The 18,033-nt window shown below is 40.6% G+C and overlaps 1 protein-coding gene and 2 long non-coding RNA genes across 3 annotated transcripts; 1 reads left to right on the top strand and 2 right to left on the bottom strand.

The window, feature by feature from the left end:
• Nucleotides 1-3,556: 3,556 nt before the first annotated feature.
• On the bottom strand, nt 3,557-16,752 carry LOC103511122 (DDB1- and CUL4-associated factor 6-like). The gene is made up of 8 exons (XM_026824981.1): nt 16,696-16,752; nt 16,094-16,273; nt 15,545-15,662; nt 12,061-12,254; nt 11,579-11,714; nt 8,440-8,557; nt 7,265-7,482; nt 3,557-3,732 (listed from the first exon to the last, which is right to left on the bottom strand). Exons 1-8 carry the CDS (start codon nt 16,732-16,734, stop codon nt 3,557-3,559), a joined length of 1,179 nt encoding a protein of 392 aa, XP_026680782.1. The 5' UTR covers nt 16,735-16,752.
• On the bottom strand, nt 5,339-6,358 carry LOC113468214. Its single transcript, XR_003392055.1, has 2 exons — nt 6,281-6,358; nt 5,339-5,422 (listed from the first exon to the last, which is right to left on the bottom strand). It is a non-coding gene; the product is annotated as an uncharacterized LOC113468214 (long non-coding RNA).
• A 138-nt stretch (nt 16,753-16,890) lies between the features above and the next one.
• On the top strand, nt 16,891-17,612 carry LOC113468215. Its single transcript, XR_003392056.1, has 2 exons — nt 16,891-16,926; nt 17,501-17,612. It is a non-coding gene; the product is annotated as an uncharacterized LOC113468215 (long non-coding RNA).
• Nucleotides 17,613-18,033: the final 421 nt, after the last annotated feature.

An 18,033-nucleotide genomic window follows, 5' to 3' on the forward strand; every position in this document is an offset into this window, starting at 1 on the left:
TTTTTTTTCACTTGGATTATTATTTTTATTATTTTGCATTTTACGTTTAAACCGAGTTGGAAAAATGGGTAAAAAAATCTAGGGAAATTTTCGTCTGAGATAAAATTTCCCAGAGCAACCTGTGGTTGAGGAGATGTTTGAAAGAAGGGCCCTCAACCGTTTCCGGTATTTTTTGTGAGGTTTGATAGGAACTGTGAACTGTTACAGCTAAGATCTTATCGTGCCGAAAGCGTAGACTTGTAGAGAAAAGGAAGACAGGATAGGAGAAAGACAGCAGGCTAAAACCCGCCAGGGGCGAGAATCGAACCCGCGCGCAAGTGCTCATGAGGCAGACGCGCTACCCTCCAAGAGCTAATTATGCTACTCACGGCTACTGCAAAAAGGAGAGCAATTAGGTAAATAGGTAAAGTGCGGACAAAGAAAATTTCAAATATTAAGGTCCAAGTTACCCCGTCTTCCCCTAATATCGATTCGTATTGCGGGAATTTTGCGATGGGAATTTTTCATATTATTTTCTTATTTATTAAAAAATTTCCCTCGCCATTGAGAAACAAAAATTAACAAATCCCTTGGAGTTTGGAGTTAAAAAAAAAGTAAACAAAAAAGAAAAGATAATCAGGAAAAAGGTAAAAGATTTTTCATTTTTCCTTATTTCCTTTCCCTTTGAAGGAACAAGGATTCAGGACCACTCCTCACTCCAGTTTACTAGATTTGGAAGAAGAGAACTTCTTATTTAATAAATGCTGATTCTGTCTCTTGCCTTTGCTTGTGATCCGTCCAATGTTGAAATGTATAGAAAATGTTCAGTAAGTACACCTACCTGCCTACAAAGTAGGTAGGTATATCTGCGATTCGTATTGCGGGAATTTTGCGATGGGAATTTTTCATATCTATTAAAATTTCCCTCGCCATTGAGAAACAAAAATTAACAAATCCCTTGGAGTTTGGAGTTAAAAAAAAAAGTAAACAAAAAAGAAAAGATAATCAGGAAAAAGGAAAAAGGTAAAAAAGGATTTTTCATTTTTCCTTATTTCCTAATTTCCTTTCCCTTTGAAGAGTTTGAAGGAACAAGGATTCAGGACCACTCCAGTTTACTAGATTTGGAAGAAGAGAACTTCTTATTTAATAAATGCTGATTCTGTCTCTTGTCTTTGCTTGTGATCCGTCCAATGTTGAAATGTATAGAAAATGTTCAGTAAGTACACCTACCTGCCTACAAAGTAGGTAGGTACCTGCTCAAAATCTACCTGGGTACCTTGATCTTCTCCTGGATATTTTGGTAGTCAGGACGAAACACAGAGTAGCGTGGAGAGCAGAGAACATCCACCTTGTAGAGGCAACTGATGATAGAGGGAAGAAATGAATTCACACCACATAATATAGCTTCAGCGGAGCACATAGAGCTGATAGCATTTAGAGCTCTATGCTCCCCAGTCTGCCCTATTTTCAGCAAAAAAAAAATTGAAGAGTTTTGTAAAATCAAACTCTACCTCCTTGCATCCCATGACCATACCTAGGTACAGACACCAATGTTGAAGCTGAGGTCACTTCTGTACCTATTTTGATCTGTGATTACAAGAGAGGAAAAAGGAAAAGTAAAGGAATATTTTGTCTTTTTGGTATGTAGATGCACTATTTATATTTAAATTGAACTTTGTTCCAGAGTTGAACTACATCTTTCTGGCTCCCCATGACTTCACGTGACGTGACGTGACATGATGGTAGTTGTGTTTCTACCTTTAGATCTCCGTTGTTACAGCTAGTTATGGTTTCTCTCTTTTCAGCAGAGGCTAGCCAGGTCCGATCAGAAGAGACACAATACATTTAGGTGCTGGGTCAACACAAGAACACCAGAAAGTAACCTGTTGAAATATGTGCAATCGAAATCCTTCTGTCTGCTGTCTAGTTATAAGGTTTTCTTTCCAATATGTTCCAGCTGTATATCTCAGCAGTTGCTGAATTGAGGTCTTGGCCTTGAGCTTGTATAGGATTAATCTTTGGATGTTTTTTTCTAAACTTATAAATAGGTATGTATTGTGCCTATAATGACCACCGAATAAATGATTATATCTATTTATGTTCCAGCTGAAATGAACTCCCCTCTACCTAGCACCTCGTCAGCAAGTCAGCATGATCAGCACAGAGGAACCTCTTCTAGTACCAGTGCTGATTATAATATGGACATTGACCAGATAAATAACGTGAATGAAGGACAAGAGAGGAATAACAGAAGGATAATATAACACAAAATACAGGTATTGTTGAATAATAAAAAAGGGAAGATCAAATAACTACAAAGGTTAGCAGCAGAGAGAAGGGAATTATTATATTGCAAGACAGATAAACCCAGGACTTAATAGTAATTAAAATAATAATGAAAATTGGTAGGTACATACAAGAATATTTTTTCCCTCTACTAGAGTGTACCAATACCTACTACAAATGTACTTTAACAGGGAAAGTAAAAAAAAAGCCAGTCTAGTTAGCTTGGAGGGTAGCACGTCTGCCTTGTAAGAGCTAGGTCGCGGGTTCGATTCCCGTCCGAGAATATTATCCTAAACAGATAGGGTTCGTTTTCGGAACCTCTGGCTTTCTCCTATCTTGTCTTTCTTCTCTCTTCGATTTCGGGACGATAAGACCTTAGCAGTTACAGTTCCCTCTATCAATCCTAAAAAAAGACCAATCTTACTGCTTTTTCAGCGACCATAAAAGATTCTTGAATTTACATAAAACACATTTTCTAACAGAAAACAATCCGCGTTTTTTACTTTCCTTAACCTATAGGAAGGAAAGTAATACATTAAATAACGTGAATAAAGGACAAGAGAGGAATAACAGAAGGATAATATAACACAAAATACAGTTATTGTTGAATAATAAAAAAGGGAAGATCAAATAACTACAAAGGTTAGCAGCAGAGAGAAGGGAATTATATTGCAAGACAGATAAACCCAGGACTTAATAGTAATTAAAATAATAATAAAAATTGGTAGGTACGAAAATATTTCTTTCCCTCTACTATAGTATGGCAATACTACAAATGTACTTTAACAGGGAAAGTAAAAAGCCAGCCTAGTTAGCTGCGAGGATAGCACGTCTGCCTTGTAGGAGCTAGGTCGCGGGTTCGATTCCCGTCTGAGAATTCTATCCTAAACAGATAGGGTTCGTTCTCGGAACCTCTGGCTTTCTCCTATCTTGTCTTTCTTTTCTCTTCGATTTCGGGACGATAAGACCTTAGCAGTTACAGTTCCCTCTATCAATCTTGAAAAAAAGACCAATCTTACTGCTTTTTCAGCGACCATAAAATAGTCTTGAATTTACATAAAACGCATTTTCTAACAGAAAACAATCTCCGTTTTTTACTTTCCTTAACCTATAGGAAGGAAAGTAATACATTTTACCATGTAGCCAAAGTACGAGAAGCATCATCACTGAATTCTACTTCTCAGTACCTACCATGTATAATGTTTGAAGAACTACAGGTTTTATTCAATAGATTAGGGATAATAGGGAATCGGTACTAAACGCCCTGAACGTTAAATGACACAAGAAAAATCTATAGATATATTGAATAAGTTTTACCTTCGGAAATACCAGCATGTTGTTCCACGTCTCTATCGCCACCAGCTATAGCGGCACGGGTCATAGGATCATTGAGTATTCGAGTGAGTAGATCAGTCATACGTTGCATTACCGTGGTGTGAACATTGGGTCGGACTTGGCTAGCCTCAGCTAAAAAGAGAAACCAGAAATCATTAGCAACAGAAATCATGTAACAACGGAGGTCTTAAGGTAGAAACACACTACCATCACGTCACGTTAACTCATGGGGAGCCAGAAACATGTAGTTCAAAGTTATCCCATTATATTGTAGGTAATTTCGTTCAGGACTGCCACACTAATATGACGTTACTTCACGTGACGTAGCTCGTTACACGTGATGTAATTGACCTGACGTTACAGTTCCTTTTGTCAAGTCACACTAGAATGACGTTACTTCACGTGACGAAACTGCTAAGGTCTTATCGTCTCGAAATTGAATAGAGAAGGAAGACAGGATAGGAGAAAGCCAGCCGTTCCGAGAACGAACATTATCCGTTCAGAATAAAATGCGGCCCGGGTGGGAATTGAACTCGCGGCCTAGCCTTAATAAAAATTAATAATAGAAGGAAAAACAAAACTAAAAGAGGAATTTTAATTGTGTTAAGCATAAATGCTTATCACAAATGTCGTTCCCTGCTTAATGCACTACGCTAAATTTTATGACTTGACTTGGACTCGAACCACCAACCTTCAGATCCGAGCTAACCACTACACCACTGAGGTTGGTCTCCACTGAAGAAAAACAAAACTAAGAAACTAGTCTTACCTCCATCTCTAACAGCCTCACTCTCGGGTCTAGCATCAGGGCCGGTACACTAGGTACCTACCTATCAAATTACATACCTATGACATAAAGCAGAGTGCAATATATATAATCTTATGCAATTCTAAATTCACAAATACCTACCTACCTACTTACCTCCTCTGGTGATATGGGTTCAATCTTAGACAAAGTATGAGATTTCATCCCCAAAATTATTTGATGATTTGAACATGGTAATAGTATAGTAACCTACTGCTGGGGTGAAGGGACTATTTAGTCCTATTTGAACAGTGTACTTTTCTTGAATTTGATGGAAATATAAAATAGTTTGCAATACATCTGAGATATTTTATGTGACAGAAATATGTCATAAGACTACCTCAAGGTTAGGATTAATATTTTTGATGTTATTTCAAAATGTCAATTAGGGAAGCTGATCAACCTTAAGAAAGAAGGGGGGAAATGGCTAAACCTAGGAAGAAAGAAAGATCATTTTCATGAAATTTTAGCCTTTCCATCTCTTCCACCCCCAATCAAACTAATTCTTCCAAGCATACAGTAGGTACCTATGTACATATTAAGATGATTTTCATGAAATTTTAGCCTTTCCATCTCTTCCACCCCCAATCAAACTATCTAATTCTTCCAAGCATACAGTAGGTACCTATGTACATATTTAGTTTCTAGAATGATCTCTAATCCAAATAATATACTAGCTCACTGGGCCTTGATCTTTCACTGAAACACTAGTCAACAAAATTACCTGAAAATGTTATGAGACCATCTCCAGAACACGATATCACAGAGGTATAGCTCCTTTCAGGCAGGAACTTGGCATTGAATGTACATATTTAGTTTCTAGAATGATCTCTAATCCAAATAATATGCTAGCTTACTGGGCCTTGATATTTCACTGAAACACTAGTCACCAAAATTACCTGAAAATGTTATGAGACCATCTCCAGAACACGATATCACAGAGGTATAGCTCCTTTCAGGCAGGAACTTGGCATTGAAAATGTTGGCCCGATGATTGGTCTGATAACGCACTTCAGTCTGTAAAAGAAAAGTTTTAGAGTTTATGAGCATTGAAAATGTAATAACTCAATAGGTAACCTATCAAATTACATACCTATGACATAAAGCAGTACCTATGACTTATGCAATTCTAAGTTCACAAATACCTACTTACCTCCTTTGGTGATATGGGTTCAATCTTAGACAAAGTATCAGATTTCATCCCCATTCACTAGGTAGCTAGGTACCTACCTATCAAATTACATACCTATGACATAAAGCAGTGCAATATGTATAATCTTATGCAATTCTAAGTTCACAAATACCTACTTACCTCCTTTGGTGATATGGGTTCAATCTTAGACAAAGTATCAGATTTCATCCCCAAAATTATTTGATAATTTGAACATGGTAATAGTATAGTAACCTACTGCTGGGGTGAAGGGACTATTTAGTCCTATTTGAACAGTATAATTGGCACTGTGCTTAACAGCAGATAAACTGTATCAGTGTCAGCAAAACATAAGAATGATTGGCTGCTTCCTCTAGCAAACATCCAAATAATTGAGTAAAAAACAGCTTAATGAAACATTTCTTCCACTGAAGAAAAACAAAACTAAGAAACTAGTCTTACCTCCATCTCTAACAGCCTCACTCTCGGGTCTAGCATCAGGGCCGGTATCCGACCAGTCCCCCCTCAGTCTCAACCTCCTCACAGGGCAGGCCTTGACATCGTCTTCCCCTCTCACGTCTGATCCTTCTCCCCCTTCCTCTGTCCAGCCCTGGGCAGCAGATAAAACTGTATTAGTGTCAGCAAAACATAAGAATGATTGGCTGCTTCCTCTAGCAAACATCCAAATAATTGAGTAAAAAACAGCTTAATGAAACATTTCTTACTTTGAAGTCTTTCAATGTGTTGGTGACCACCAAATGATGATCATCACTCCCGGACAGGAGGTACTCGCCATTCGGGTCTAACGCTTACAAGGCAGACGCGCTGCCCACCAAGCTAACTATTCTGCCGCTAAACCTTCTGAGTACCTACCATGTATAATGTTTGAAGAACTACAGGTTTTATTCAATAGATTAGGGATAATGGGGATTCGGTACTAAACGCCCTGAACGGTAAATGACAAAAAAAAATCTATAGATAACTATATTGAATAAGTTTTACCTTCGGAAATACCAGCATGTTGTTCGACATCCCTATCGCCACCAGCTATAGCGGCACGGGTCATAGGATCATTGAGTATTCGAGTGAGTAGATCAGTCATACGTTGCATTACCGTGGTGTGAACATTGGGTCGGACCTGGCTAGCCTCTGCTGAAAAGAGAGAAACCATAACTAGCTGTAACAACGGAGATCTAAAGGTAGAAACACAACTACCATCACGTCACGTAACGTGAAGTCATGGGGAGCCAGAAAGATGTAGTTTAAAGTTTTCTCATAATCGTGTAGGTAATTTCGTTCTGGACAGCCACACTAGCAAGTGACGTAACGTGATACAAGCGTGGTTTGACAGACGGAACTGTAACTGCCAAGGTCTTATCGTCCCGAAATCGAAGAGAGAAGGAAGACAGGATAGGAGATAGCTAGCCGTTCCGAGAACGAACATTATCCGTTCAGAATAAAATCCGGCCCGGGTGGGAATCGAACTCGCGGCCTAGCGCTTACAAGGCAGACGCGCTACCAATCAAGCTAACAAGGCTAGCCTAAATGCATAAATGCTTGTCACAAATGTCGTTCCCTGCTTAATGCACTACGCTAAATTTTATGACTTGACTTGGACTCGAACCACCAACCTCCAGATCCGCGCTAACCACTACACCACTGAGGTTGGTCTCCACTGAAGAAAAACAAAACTAAGAAATTAGTCTTACCTCCATCTCTAACAGCCTCACTCTCGGGTCTAGCATCAGGGCCGGTATCCGACCAATCCCCCCCCAGTCTCAACCTCCTCACAGGGCAGGCCTTGACATCGTCTTCCCCTCTCACGTCTGATCCTTCTCCCCCTTCCTCTGTCCAGCCCTGGGAACACTCCACAGGGCGGGATGCGGTCTGTCCTAGGTTGAATAGGTAGAGGTATTCGGAAGAGTAACTGTGCACAGGACAAAGGAGATCAAATGAAGATGGATTATCTGTTTGACTAAATAAACAACTTTATTGATGAAAAAGAGTAGGTCTGGCTGGGGAACGTTAATCAGGGAGTAGGCCAGCATAGTCTGGCTGGGTACTTTAAAAAGGGAGTATACCAGCCTGAATTCCCCTTGCTAAAGAATTAGAAAACGTTGAGTGTGAAGGGCATCGACTCGTAAGTTTTTGTAGCCAAAACCAAATGTCAGCCTAAAAGCGATCACCCTAGTGCTGATTGAGGGCTGACGAAAAACGCCGACCCCGTTTATCTATTTGACTAAATAAACAACTTTATTGATGAAAAAGAGTAGGTCTGGCTGGGGAACGTTAATCAGGGAGTAGGCCAGCATAGTCTGGCTGGGGACTTTAAAAAGGGAGTATACCAGCCTGAATTCCCCTTGCTAAAGAATTAGCAAAGGTTGAGTGTGAAGGGCATCCACTCGTAAATTTTTGTAGCCAAAACCAAATGTCAGCCTAAAAGCGATCACCCTAGTGCCACAATAATAATAGAAGCCTACTGCTCGAGTAAATCAGTCCTATGCGAGCAGTATAAACACCCTGACTTCCAAAGCATAATCCATGGTCTTTACCCATAGAAACCCATATATTAAAACATCTCCCTTGACATGAGAGACAGACTCTTTAATTCTTTGAATTTTTTCAATAAAAAAAAAGCAAAATTTTACTCATGTGGCCCGTGGCAGCTAGTGTGGTGGCACAATAAGAGTAAACATTCATTTCTTTGCTGCCTCTGTGAGCACAGAAGACTATAATAAAATACGATAGTTGACCGGAAAGTTAAAATTTTGGACACTCACCTCCTCAGCTTTGGCCACATCAAACCCAGATTCCTCAAGTCGGGGTTCCCAAATCTCCGTACACGGGAAAAGGCGAAAAAAAAAGAAAGAAGAAGTGCACCTACCTGGCCAATACATCGCGCCCATCAGGGGAGAAAGCCACGGAGGTAATACGATAAGGCCGTGCATCCAAACCAGGGGCGGTAAACACCACTATAGGACGGGTATTACGAGGTACGTAGCCTGCGAAACATATGAATAGGTTTTCATTAGATGCCCGACGTAGCCAGTAGAGGCAGGGTGGGATGCGGTAGGACACAGTTCACCACGTGCTTGTCCGCTTCCAAACACATGGCTAACTTCCCGCTGTATCGATCCCAAATGAATACGTGCCCACAGTCACTGCCAGACATGACGTAGCCGTCTCCCCAGAACCTGAACATACAGGGTGTCCAGAAATAAACGGAACATTCAAATACCTCGAAAACTAATGAAGATAGAAAATAAAGAGGGAACTTTAACTTCTAAGGTCTTATCATTCCGAAAGAGAAGAGAGAAGGAAGACAGGATAGGAGAAAGCCGTGCCGAGACTGAACATTATCCGTTCAGGATAAAATCCGCTCCGGGCGGGAATCAAACCCGTGACCAAGCGCTTACAAGGCAGACGCGCTACCAACCAAGCTAACTAGGCTGGCGTGTTTTTGCTTCAACTACTTTCGTTCCTAGAGAAGGAAGACAGGATAGGAGAAAGCCGTGCCGAGACTGAACATTATCCGTTCAGGATAAAATCCGCCCCGGGCGGGAATCGAACCCGTGACCAAGCGCTTACAAGGCAGACGCGCTACCAACCAAGCTAACTAGGCTGGCGTGTTTTTGCTTCAACTACTTTCGTTCCTGGAGAAGGAAGACAGGATAGGAGAAAGCCGTGCCGAGACTGAACATTATCCGTTCAGGATAAAATCCGCCCCGGGCGGCAATCGAACCCGTGACCAAGCGCTTACAAGGCAGACGCGCTACGAACCAAGCTAACTAGGCTGGCGTGTTTTTGCTTCAACTACTTTCGTTCCTTCCTTCCTATAGGATAAGGAAAATAGGGTCCTTCCTTCGTCGATCGATGTCGATCAACGTCGATCCACATCGATTGACGGCCGTCAACTATGTGTGGATCTCTCGAAAAAAGTCCATGTTTCATGCCTTCAGACACACTTCACACTTAATTTGTTGTCAAGGGTCTATGTTTACCTTGCCCTTGGGATCAATTCAATTTAAAGTAACCATTTCCTGATGAAAGTTTGTAATGAACTAACAAGTTGGGGGGAAATTAAAGTTACATAAATTAATACCTGCTGATGAAGTCTGTTCATTTAGAAAACGCTCGTATGAACTCAGTTCAATTAAAATCCTGTCCTGCCTTGGAAGAAATCAATGACATTGTAGGGAAATTCCTTCCTTCCTTCCTTCCTTCCTTCCTATAGGATAAGGAAAATAGGGTTAGTTTTTGTTGTGTTGAACATTTCAACCACTTCTCACAGAAATCCGACAAAGAAACTTGGATATAGCGGCGCGAACGACATTCATAAACCATTGTTAAAGCGCCTAATGGAAAAATCATCAAAACTGAAATCTCATTAGTTTTTGTTGTGTTGAACATTTCAACCACTTCTCACAAAAATCCGGCAAAGAAACTTGGATATAGCGGCGCGAACGACATTCATAAACCATTGTTAAAGCGCCTAATGGAAAAATCATCAAAACTGAAATCTCACTTCTTTCATTCCCTTACCTGGCCTGTTTGATCATGGTCCTCGCATTGCGGTGTCCGGTAAACTTGCGTCTCATAGAGCCGCGACGGGCCGCCTCGTCACAAAACCCAGAGCCGCGCCGTTTCTTACCTGCGGCACTGGTAGACTTGGATTGAGCCGAGTCTAGAGACTCTTCAGCCGCCATCAGATCCTCTTCCATTCTGAAAGCGATAATGAAGGATTCTAAATTCGCATCGTTTCAACAATGACTTGGTTTTTTTTTATTATTCTATATTTAAATAAATGAATAAAGAAAATACCTACTTTCATATGAATAAAGTAAATAAGTGGTTTCAATGAATAAAATAAAATGAATAAAGTCTTGTGTACTTGTTTCATATACTCACCTTGTAGTCAAGGGTTCGTTGGTTTCATCCCCACTAGACTGGTCAATGTCCATATTATAATCAGCACTGGTACTAGAAGAGGTTCCTCTGTGCTGATCATGCTGACTTGCTGACGAGGTGCTAGGTAGAGGGGAGTAGTATCAACTTCTTCTTTTTCTTCGCCTTTTCCCGTGTACAGACGGGGGTCGGCGTTTTTCGTCAGCCTCTCAATCAACCCTAATTAGGGTGATTGCTTTGAGCTATTGGGTTTTGGCTACAAAATTTTTAGAGTGGATGCCCTTCGCACTCAACCTTAGCCATTTCTTTAGCAAGGGAAATTTTAGGCTGGTATACTCCCTGTTTAAAGTCTCCCAACCAGACAACTTGAGCTCCACCATTATGGGGTCAAATTAATTCTCAAATAAATGATAAAATTCCATGCCTCGGCTGGGATCAAACCCACGTCCTCCACTACGCCACCGTGGCAGAAATAAAGTAAATAAGCAGTTTCATATACTTGCCTTGTAGTCAAGGGTTCGTTAGTTTCGTCCCCACTAGACTGGTCAATATCCATATTATAATCAGCACTGGTACTAGAAGAGGTTCCTCTGTGCTGATCATGCTGACTTGCTGACGAGGTGCTAGGTAGAGGGGAGTGAAATGAATAAAGTCTTGTGTACTTGTTTCATATACTCACCTTGTAGTCAAGGGTTCGTTGGTTTCGTCCTCACTAGACTGGTCAATGTCCATATTATAATCAGCACTGGTACTAGAAGAGGTACCTCTGTGCTGGTCATGCTGACTTGCTGACGAGGTGCTAGGTAGAGGGGAGTTCATTTCAGCTGGAACATAAATAGATATAAACATTTATTCGGTGGTCATTATAGGCACAATACATACCTATTTATAAGTTTAGAAAAAACATCCAAAGAGTAATCATAGACAAGCTCAAGGCCAAGACCTCAATTCAGCAACTGCTGAGGTATACAGCTGGAACACATTGGAAAGAAAACCTTATAACTAGACAGCAGACAGAAGGATTTCGATTGCACATATTTCAACAGGTTACTTTCTGGTGTTCTTGTGTTATGGCCTGAAGGTCAATCATACCGACATTTGCAACATACATTACATACCTGCAGAAACAGTGCCCAGCATTCTCCTATCGAATATCCTCACAGTGCTGTCCGAAGTGCCAATTGCCATCTGATAGGGAGCCATCTCATTAATGCTGATAGCTGTCACGGCTCGTTGACATTGGATGAGTATATCCTAAAACAGAACGGAAGGCAGTAAAGTTAGTGATTTGCGTTGTAAAGCTGTGTCCAGTCCAGACATAGTCAATGAAGTCAATCGATGTCGACTGAAATCGTACACTGCCTCGACATCTCGGCAACATAGATTCACCTCTTCACTTCGTCGATATATGTGGACACAGCTTGAAAAAAAAAAAAAATACCTACCTAATTTCCCAACAAGATTTGATGGAGGGAACTGAAATCGAACAAAGAAGGGCAAGATAGGAGAAAGCCAGCCGTTGTTGTTAATCTCGTTCAAGACAGCCACACTACCGTCACGTCACGTGCCGTGATAGCAGTGTGTTTCTACGTTTACTTACATCTTCACAAAGCATCTTATGGCATTTGCTCTTCACTCTCAGATCAAAGCATCGCACAGTGTAGTCTTCACCAGCAGATAGGAAAGTGTTGGGATCATGAGGTATGGTAGCCAGTTCATACACTGTGCCCGTGTGACAGGAGAAGGAATTGGTATCACTTGTCAAATAGGATGGGGGTATGGGGACATTTAAATCTGAAACAAGATAAATTCAAAGGGGGCACAGTTAACCCATATTGGAAAGAAAACCTTATAAGTAACTAGACAGCAGACAGAAGGATTTCGATTGCACATATTTCAAGGGATTACTTTCTGGTGTTCTTGTGTTGACCCAACACCTAAATGTATTGTGTCTCTTCTGGCCCATCTGATGAGGGACATACTACGGGATGGGCATGTTACGACACAGACCACATACGTCCCCTGATACACCTGATCAGGTACGCCTGTTAGGCCTACCTGATACCTGATGAGCACACACACTATCAGGTAAACCTGATAGGTACAGCAGAAAAGGTTCGCCTGTTAGGTCTACCTGATAATGAGTGGCTGGTTTTAGTCTCACCTGGCAGGTTCATACTAGGAGTGAAGGCAGGTTCCATAGGGCCACCAGTGGCGGATGTTTCCGGATTAGGCCTACCTGATACCTGATGAGCACACACACTATCAGGTAAACCTGACAGGTACGGCTGATCAGGTCCGCCTGTTAGGTCTACCTGATGATGAGTGGCTGGTTTTAGTCTCACCTGGCAGGTTCATACTAGGAGTGAAGGCAGGTTCCATAGGGCCACCAGTGGCGGATGTTTCCGGTTTAAAACTGATGCTACTGGCCATGGTGCCTGTGCTATTCACGTGTAGCGACACCACTGGTTCCTTGCCATGTCTGCAAATAAAAAACATTTAAATAATGAGATTGAGAAGCATAAGAGAAGTAACCCTTTTTTTTTCGCCTGGGGAGAATCCGGGGTATGACTGATTAAAAAAGAAGAAGATATCTTTTTTTTATTCTGCCGTCACCATTCGGCTACAGCTGAAGCCGTTATGACAACAACTTTATTATCTATTTATTAAGATGTGTCCACACATACGGCCGTCGATCGACGAGGTGAATTCATATTGTCGAGCCAGTGTGGACGGTTTCAATCGACATCGATCGACGGCCGTAGATTATGTGTGACCACGGATTAAGATCGTTCTCGGGAAGATATCTTTTTTTTATTCTGCCGTCACCATTCGGCTACAGCTGAAGCCGTTATGACAACAACTTTATTATTTATTAATATGTGTCCACACATACGGCCGTCGACCGACGAGATGAATCCATATTGTCGAGCCAGTGTGGACGGTTTCAATCGACATCGATCGACGGCCGTAGATTATGTGTGACCACGGATTAAGATCGTTCTCGGTATATACCTACCTAATTTTCCAACAAGATTTGATGAAGGGAACTGTAACAACAGAGGTTTATCGTCCCGAAATCGAACAAAGAAGGGCAGGATAGGAGAAAGCCAGCCGTTGTTGTTAATCTCGTTCAGGACAGCCACACTACCGTCACGTCACGTGACGTGATAGCAGTGTGTTTCTACGTTTACTTACATCTTCACAAAGCATCTTATGGCATTTGCTTTTCACTCTCAGATCGAAGCATCGCACAGTGTAGTCTTCACCAGCAGATAGGAAAGTGTTGGGATCATGTGGTATAGTAGCCCCATGAGCTCCCGTGAGCTCACGTGACGTGATAGTAGTTTCTACCTTTACTTACATCTTCACAAAGCATCTTATGGCATTTGCTTTTCACTCTCGGATCAAAGCATCGCACAGTGTAGTCTTCACCAGCAGATAGGAAAGTGTTAGGATCATGCGGTATAATAGCCCCATGAGCTCCCGTGAGCTCACGTGACGTGATAGTAGTTTCTACGTTTACTTACATCTTCACAAAGCATCTTATGGCATTTGCTCTTCACTCTCAGATCAAAGCATCGCACAGTGTAGTCTTCACCAGCAGATAGGAAAGTGTTAGGATCATGTGGTATGGTAGCCAATTCATACACAGTGCCCGTGTGACAGGAAAACGAATTGGTATCACTTGTCAAATAGGATGGGGGTATGGGGACATTTAAATCTGAAACAAGATAAATTCAAAGGGGGCACAGTTAACCCAGTGGTAACGCGCTTACTTGCCATGCAAAAGGTAACAGGTTCGATTCAAAATGTGAATTAAAAAATAAAATAAAAAAAAATGCACTCGAATTTTTGGAGTAAAGGGACTTTTCAGTCCTATGCAAACAGTATAAATATCCACTATTATTGTGATTGACAGTGTTATCATTGTGATTGATAGTAATTCAACAAGTTACTTTCTGATGTTCTTGAGTTGACCCAGCACCTACATAAGTAGGAAATATTGCGTCTCTTGTTGCCTATCTGATGAGGGACATACCTACTATGGGATGGGCAAATGGGCATGCTACAACACAGACCCCAAGAGTCTAATGATGAGGCTGATATCTCAGTGGATAGAGTATGACAAGGTATGGTTCCAATACAACTCATCTACCTATATATTGCCACAGGCTGGAGTTTAACTCTAGTAATAATTTACCATTGGTTTGAAAGAAAAAAAAATCAAAACGTTTTCAAAGCGTGCTTACAAAATATGAATGGTCATTATTCTTGCATTGATAGCCTTTCCTATTTTAAAACTCATTAGTCTGTATCCCCCTTTGTCCCTCTTTCTATCCCCTTCTGTCCCCCTCTCTCCTTCCTATTCCCCTCCCTCAATCCCCTTCCTTCTCCAATACTCTTCTCTTTCAATTTTATTATCAACATCACAAGTGGAATTCCCAGCTCATGAGTTGGCTTCGGCCCAAGAAAACAGTTCCATACTGTCTTTGTTTGAAAATAGAGCACCACACTCTTTGATGAAACAAGGAAATCTCCCTGTATTTTTCTTGAATTTGATGAAAATATAAAATAGGTTGCAATACATCTGAGATATTTTATGTGACAGAATTATGTCATAAGACTACCTCAAGGTTAGGATTAATATTTTCTGTCTTTGTTTGAAAATAGAGCACCACACTCTTTGATGAAACAAGGAAATCTCCCCGTATTTTTCTTGAATTTGATGGAAATATAAAATAGGTTGCAATACATCTGAGATATTTTATGTGACAGAATTATGTCATAAGACTACCTCAAGGTTAGGATTAATATTTTTGATGTTATTTCAAAATGTCAATTAGGGAAGCTGATCAACCTCAAGAAAGAAGGGGGGAAATGGCTAAACCTAGGAAGAAAGAAAGATGATTTTCATGAAATTTTAGCCTTTCCATCTCTTCCACCCCCAATCAAACTAATTCTTCCAAGCATACAGTAGGTACCTATGTACATATTTAGTTTCTAGAATGATCTCTAATCCAAATAATATGCTAGCTTACTGGGCCTTGATATTTCACTGAAACACTAGTCACCAAAATTACCTGAAAATGTTATGAGACCATCTCCAGAACACGATATCACAGAGGTATAGCTCCTTTCAGGCAGGAACTTGGCATTGAAAATGTTGGCCCGATGATTGGTCTGATAACGCACTTCAGTCTGTAAAAGAAAAGTTTTAGAGTTTATGAGCATTGAAAATGTAATAACTCAATAGGTAACCTATCAAATTACATACCTATGACATAAAGCAGAGTGCAATATATATAATCTTATGCAATTCTAAATTCACAAATACCTACCTACCTACTTACCTCCTCTGGTGATATGGGTTCAATCTTAGACAAAGTATGAGATTTCATCCCCAAAATTATTTGATGATTTGAACATGGTAATAGTATAGTAACCTACTGCTGGGGTGAAGGGACTATTTAGTCCTATTTGAACAGTATAATTGGCACTGTGCTTATTAATGTCAGCATAGCAGCAGATAAACTGTATTGGTGTCAGCAAAACATAAGAATGATTGGCTGCTTCCTCTAGCAAACATCCAAATAATTGAGTAAAAAACAGCTTAATGGAACATTTCTTACTTTGAAGTCTTTCAATGTGTTGGTGACCACCAAATGATGATCATCACTCCCGGACAGGAGGTACTCGCCATTCGGGCTCCAGCATATACAGTTCACACAGCCATTGTGGATAGGTAGTTTTCTGAGAATACAAAGCCGCTGCACCATATTTAGACTTCCTGCATTTAGACACAAAGTAAGCTGTAAAAATTTAATGTCAGTAGGTATTGATTTTGGTCCTAAAAATTTTGAAGATAAATGGATTTTTTTTTTTTAAATACCTTGTTTAATGCCCTACAGGACCCAACAAACCATTTAATATGGTCTACTGGATCTCTATCCTAAACAGTTTAGCTGGGGAAGAACTTTTGTACATAGTGTCCCCCTGCTGACCACCTATTGGGAATCTTAATTCCAGACTTACATCATAATATGCTGGCTGATCCAGATCCAAACCTTTCAGTGTTCTTCTTATGATTGAAAATACGAATGCTTGGTATAGCTATACGGTCTTTTGCCATATATTGTCATACACTTTGCATTTAAAGAGTGAGTCAATCTCTAAGTAGTAGGTAAGCTTCAAAATATTTAGAAAGCATTAAAGTCATCAGTGGGTAGCTTACCTTTAGCACTGTTGTAGAGTTGGATCTTGTGGGAATCATTGTAAGGGACCTTGTGCCCTAAATCACCAAAGTATGGAAAAGTATCTTACAAGTGTAATAGCCAATGGAAAATCAGAATTTTGAATTTGGACGAATCATATCGAAATATGGAATTGTAAATACTTTGCCATACTTTGGTGATTTAGGTGACAGAAAGATCTATACGTGTGTCCGCGAGCCCGTGTTATGAAGGTAAGTTTTCAAGTTCCCAGCCTAGTTAGCTTGGGCGGTAGCGCGACTGCGTTGTGAACGCTAAGTCGCGGGTTCCATTCCCACCCGGGGCTGATTTTATCTTGAACAGATAAAGTAGATCGGCCTCTTAAAGAGTAATAGTTGCTAGTGCCTTCCTTGGGGATTGTTTTAAGACCAATAACTCCAGTTTCGGTCATGGGAAGACTACCATGAGGTCGAACTTTCAAATTTATACAAAAAATCCTCGGACTAAGTGTCAAAAAACACATTTTTTTTTTTAGAAATGTCTCTGCAACCAACGGACGATGCTCCGACTTCCGCGAACCCACTTTTCCAAAAACTTAGACTCTGAGAAACATTCGTTTTGGGAATAGCTGGCTTTTTCCTAGCCCATCTTCCTTCTCTCTTCGCTTTCGGAATGACCTTAGCTGTTACAGATCCCTCTATCAAACCTCTTTTTTTATAGTTCAGCTTCGTTAGAACAATAAAAGAGCTGGTTGAAATTCCAACGAAAAGGTCAGGCTTGATAATCCTGATATGACCATACAACTAAAACTGTAAAATTCTGCCACAGGTGAAGATCGAAGCCGAGGACCTTCTACCAAAACTCCCAGACCCGCGCGATCTACAGCCCTTCCCCACTACTCTGTCTCTGGAGTACCTGGGCCATACCAACTTTGTGCGCTGCCTGGACAAAAAAGTTGCCTCGTAAAATACGGGGAAAGCTTATGATAACCAGTAAATTGCAAAGGTTCTGAAAGGTTTACTAACTTTTGATATAACAAGGTGTACGGTTATTCCTGTTTGGGGAATTTCTCAGCTTGAAAAGGGGAAAATTGTCTCTGTACCACTATTATTAACTATCGTATTTCCATGCATGTCAAGGTTATTATTATTATTATTATACAATTGGATCAAACTTTATTTACAAATACAGATGGCAACAATATAAATACAAAATATAAATACAAAATGTCAACTATTCTGAGGTAAAAAATTATCCCTGGGATTTCTATGTGTGTAGAATTCTTGATTGTAAAGTACCTCTGGTGAGATTATTATCGACCAACCCCGTGGCAGCAGCCACTTTCCTGGACCTGGCAGATG

Source organism: Diaphorina citri, unplaced genomic scaffold, assembly GCF_000475195.1.
Source record: "Diaphorina citri unplaced genomic scaffold, Diaci psyllid genome assembly version 1.1 scaffold677, whole genome shotgun sequence".
Lineage (NCBI taxonomy): Eukaryota > Metazoa > Arthropoda > Insecta > Hemiptera > Psyllidae > Diaphorina > Diaphorina citri.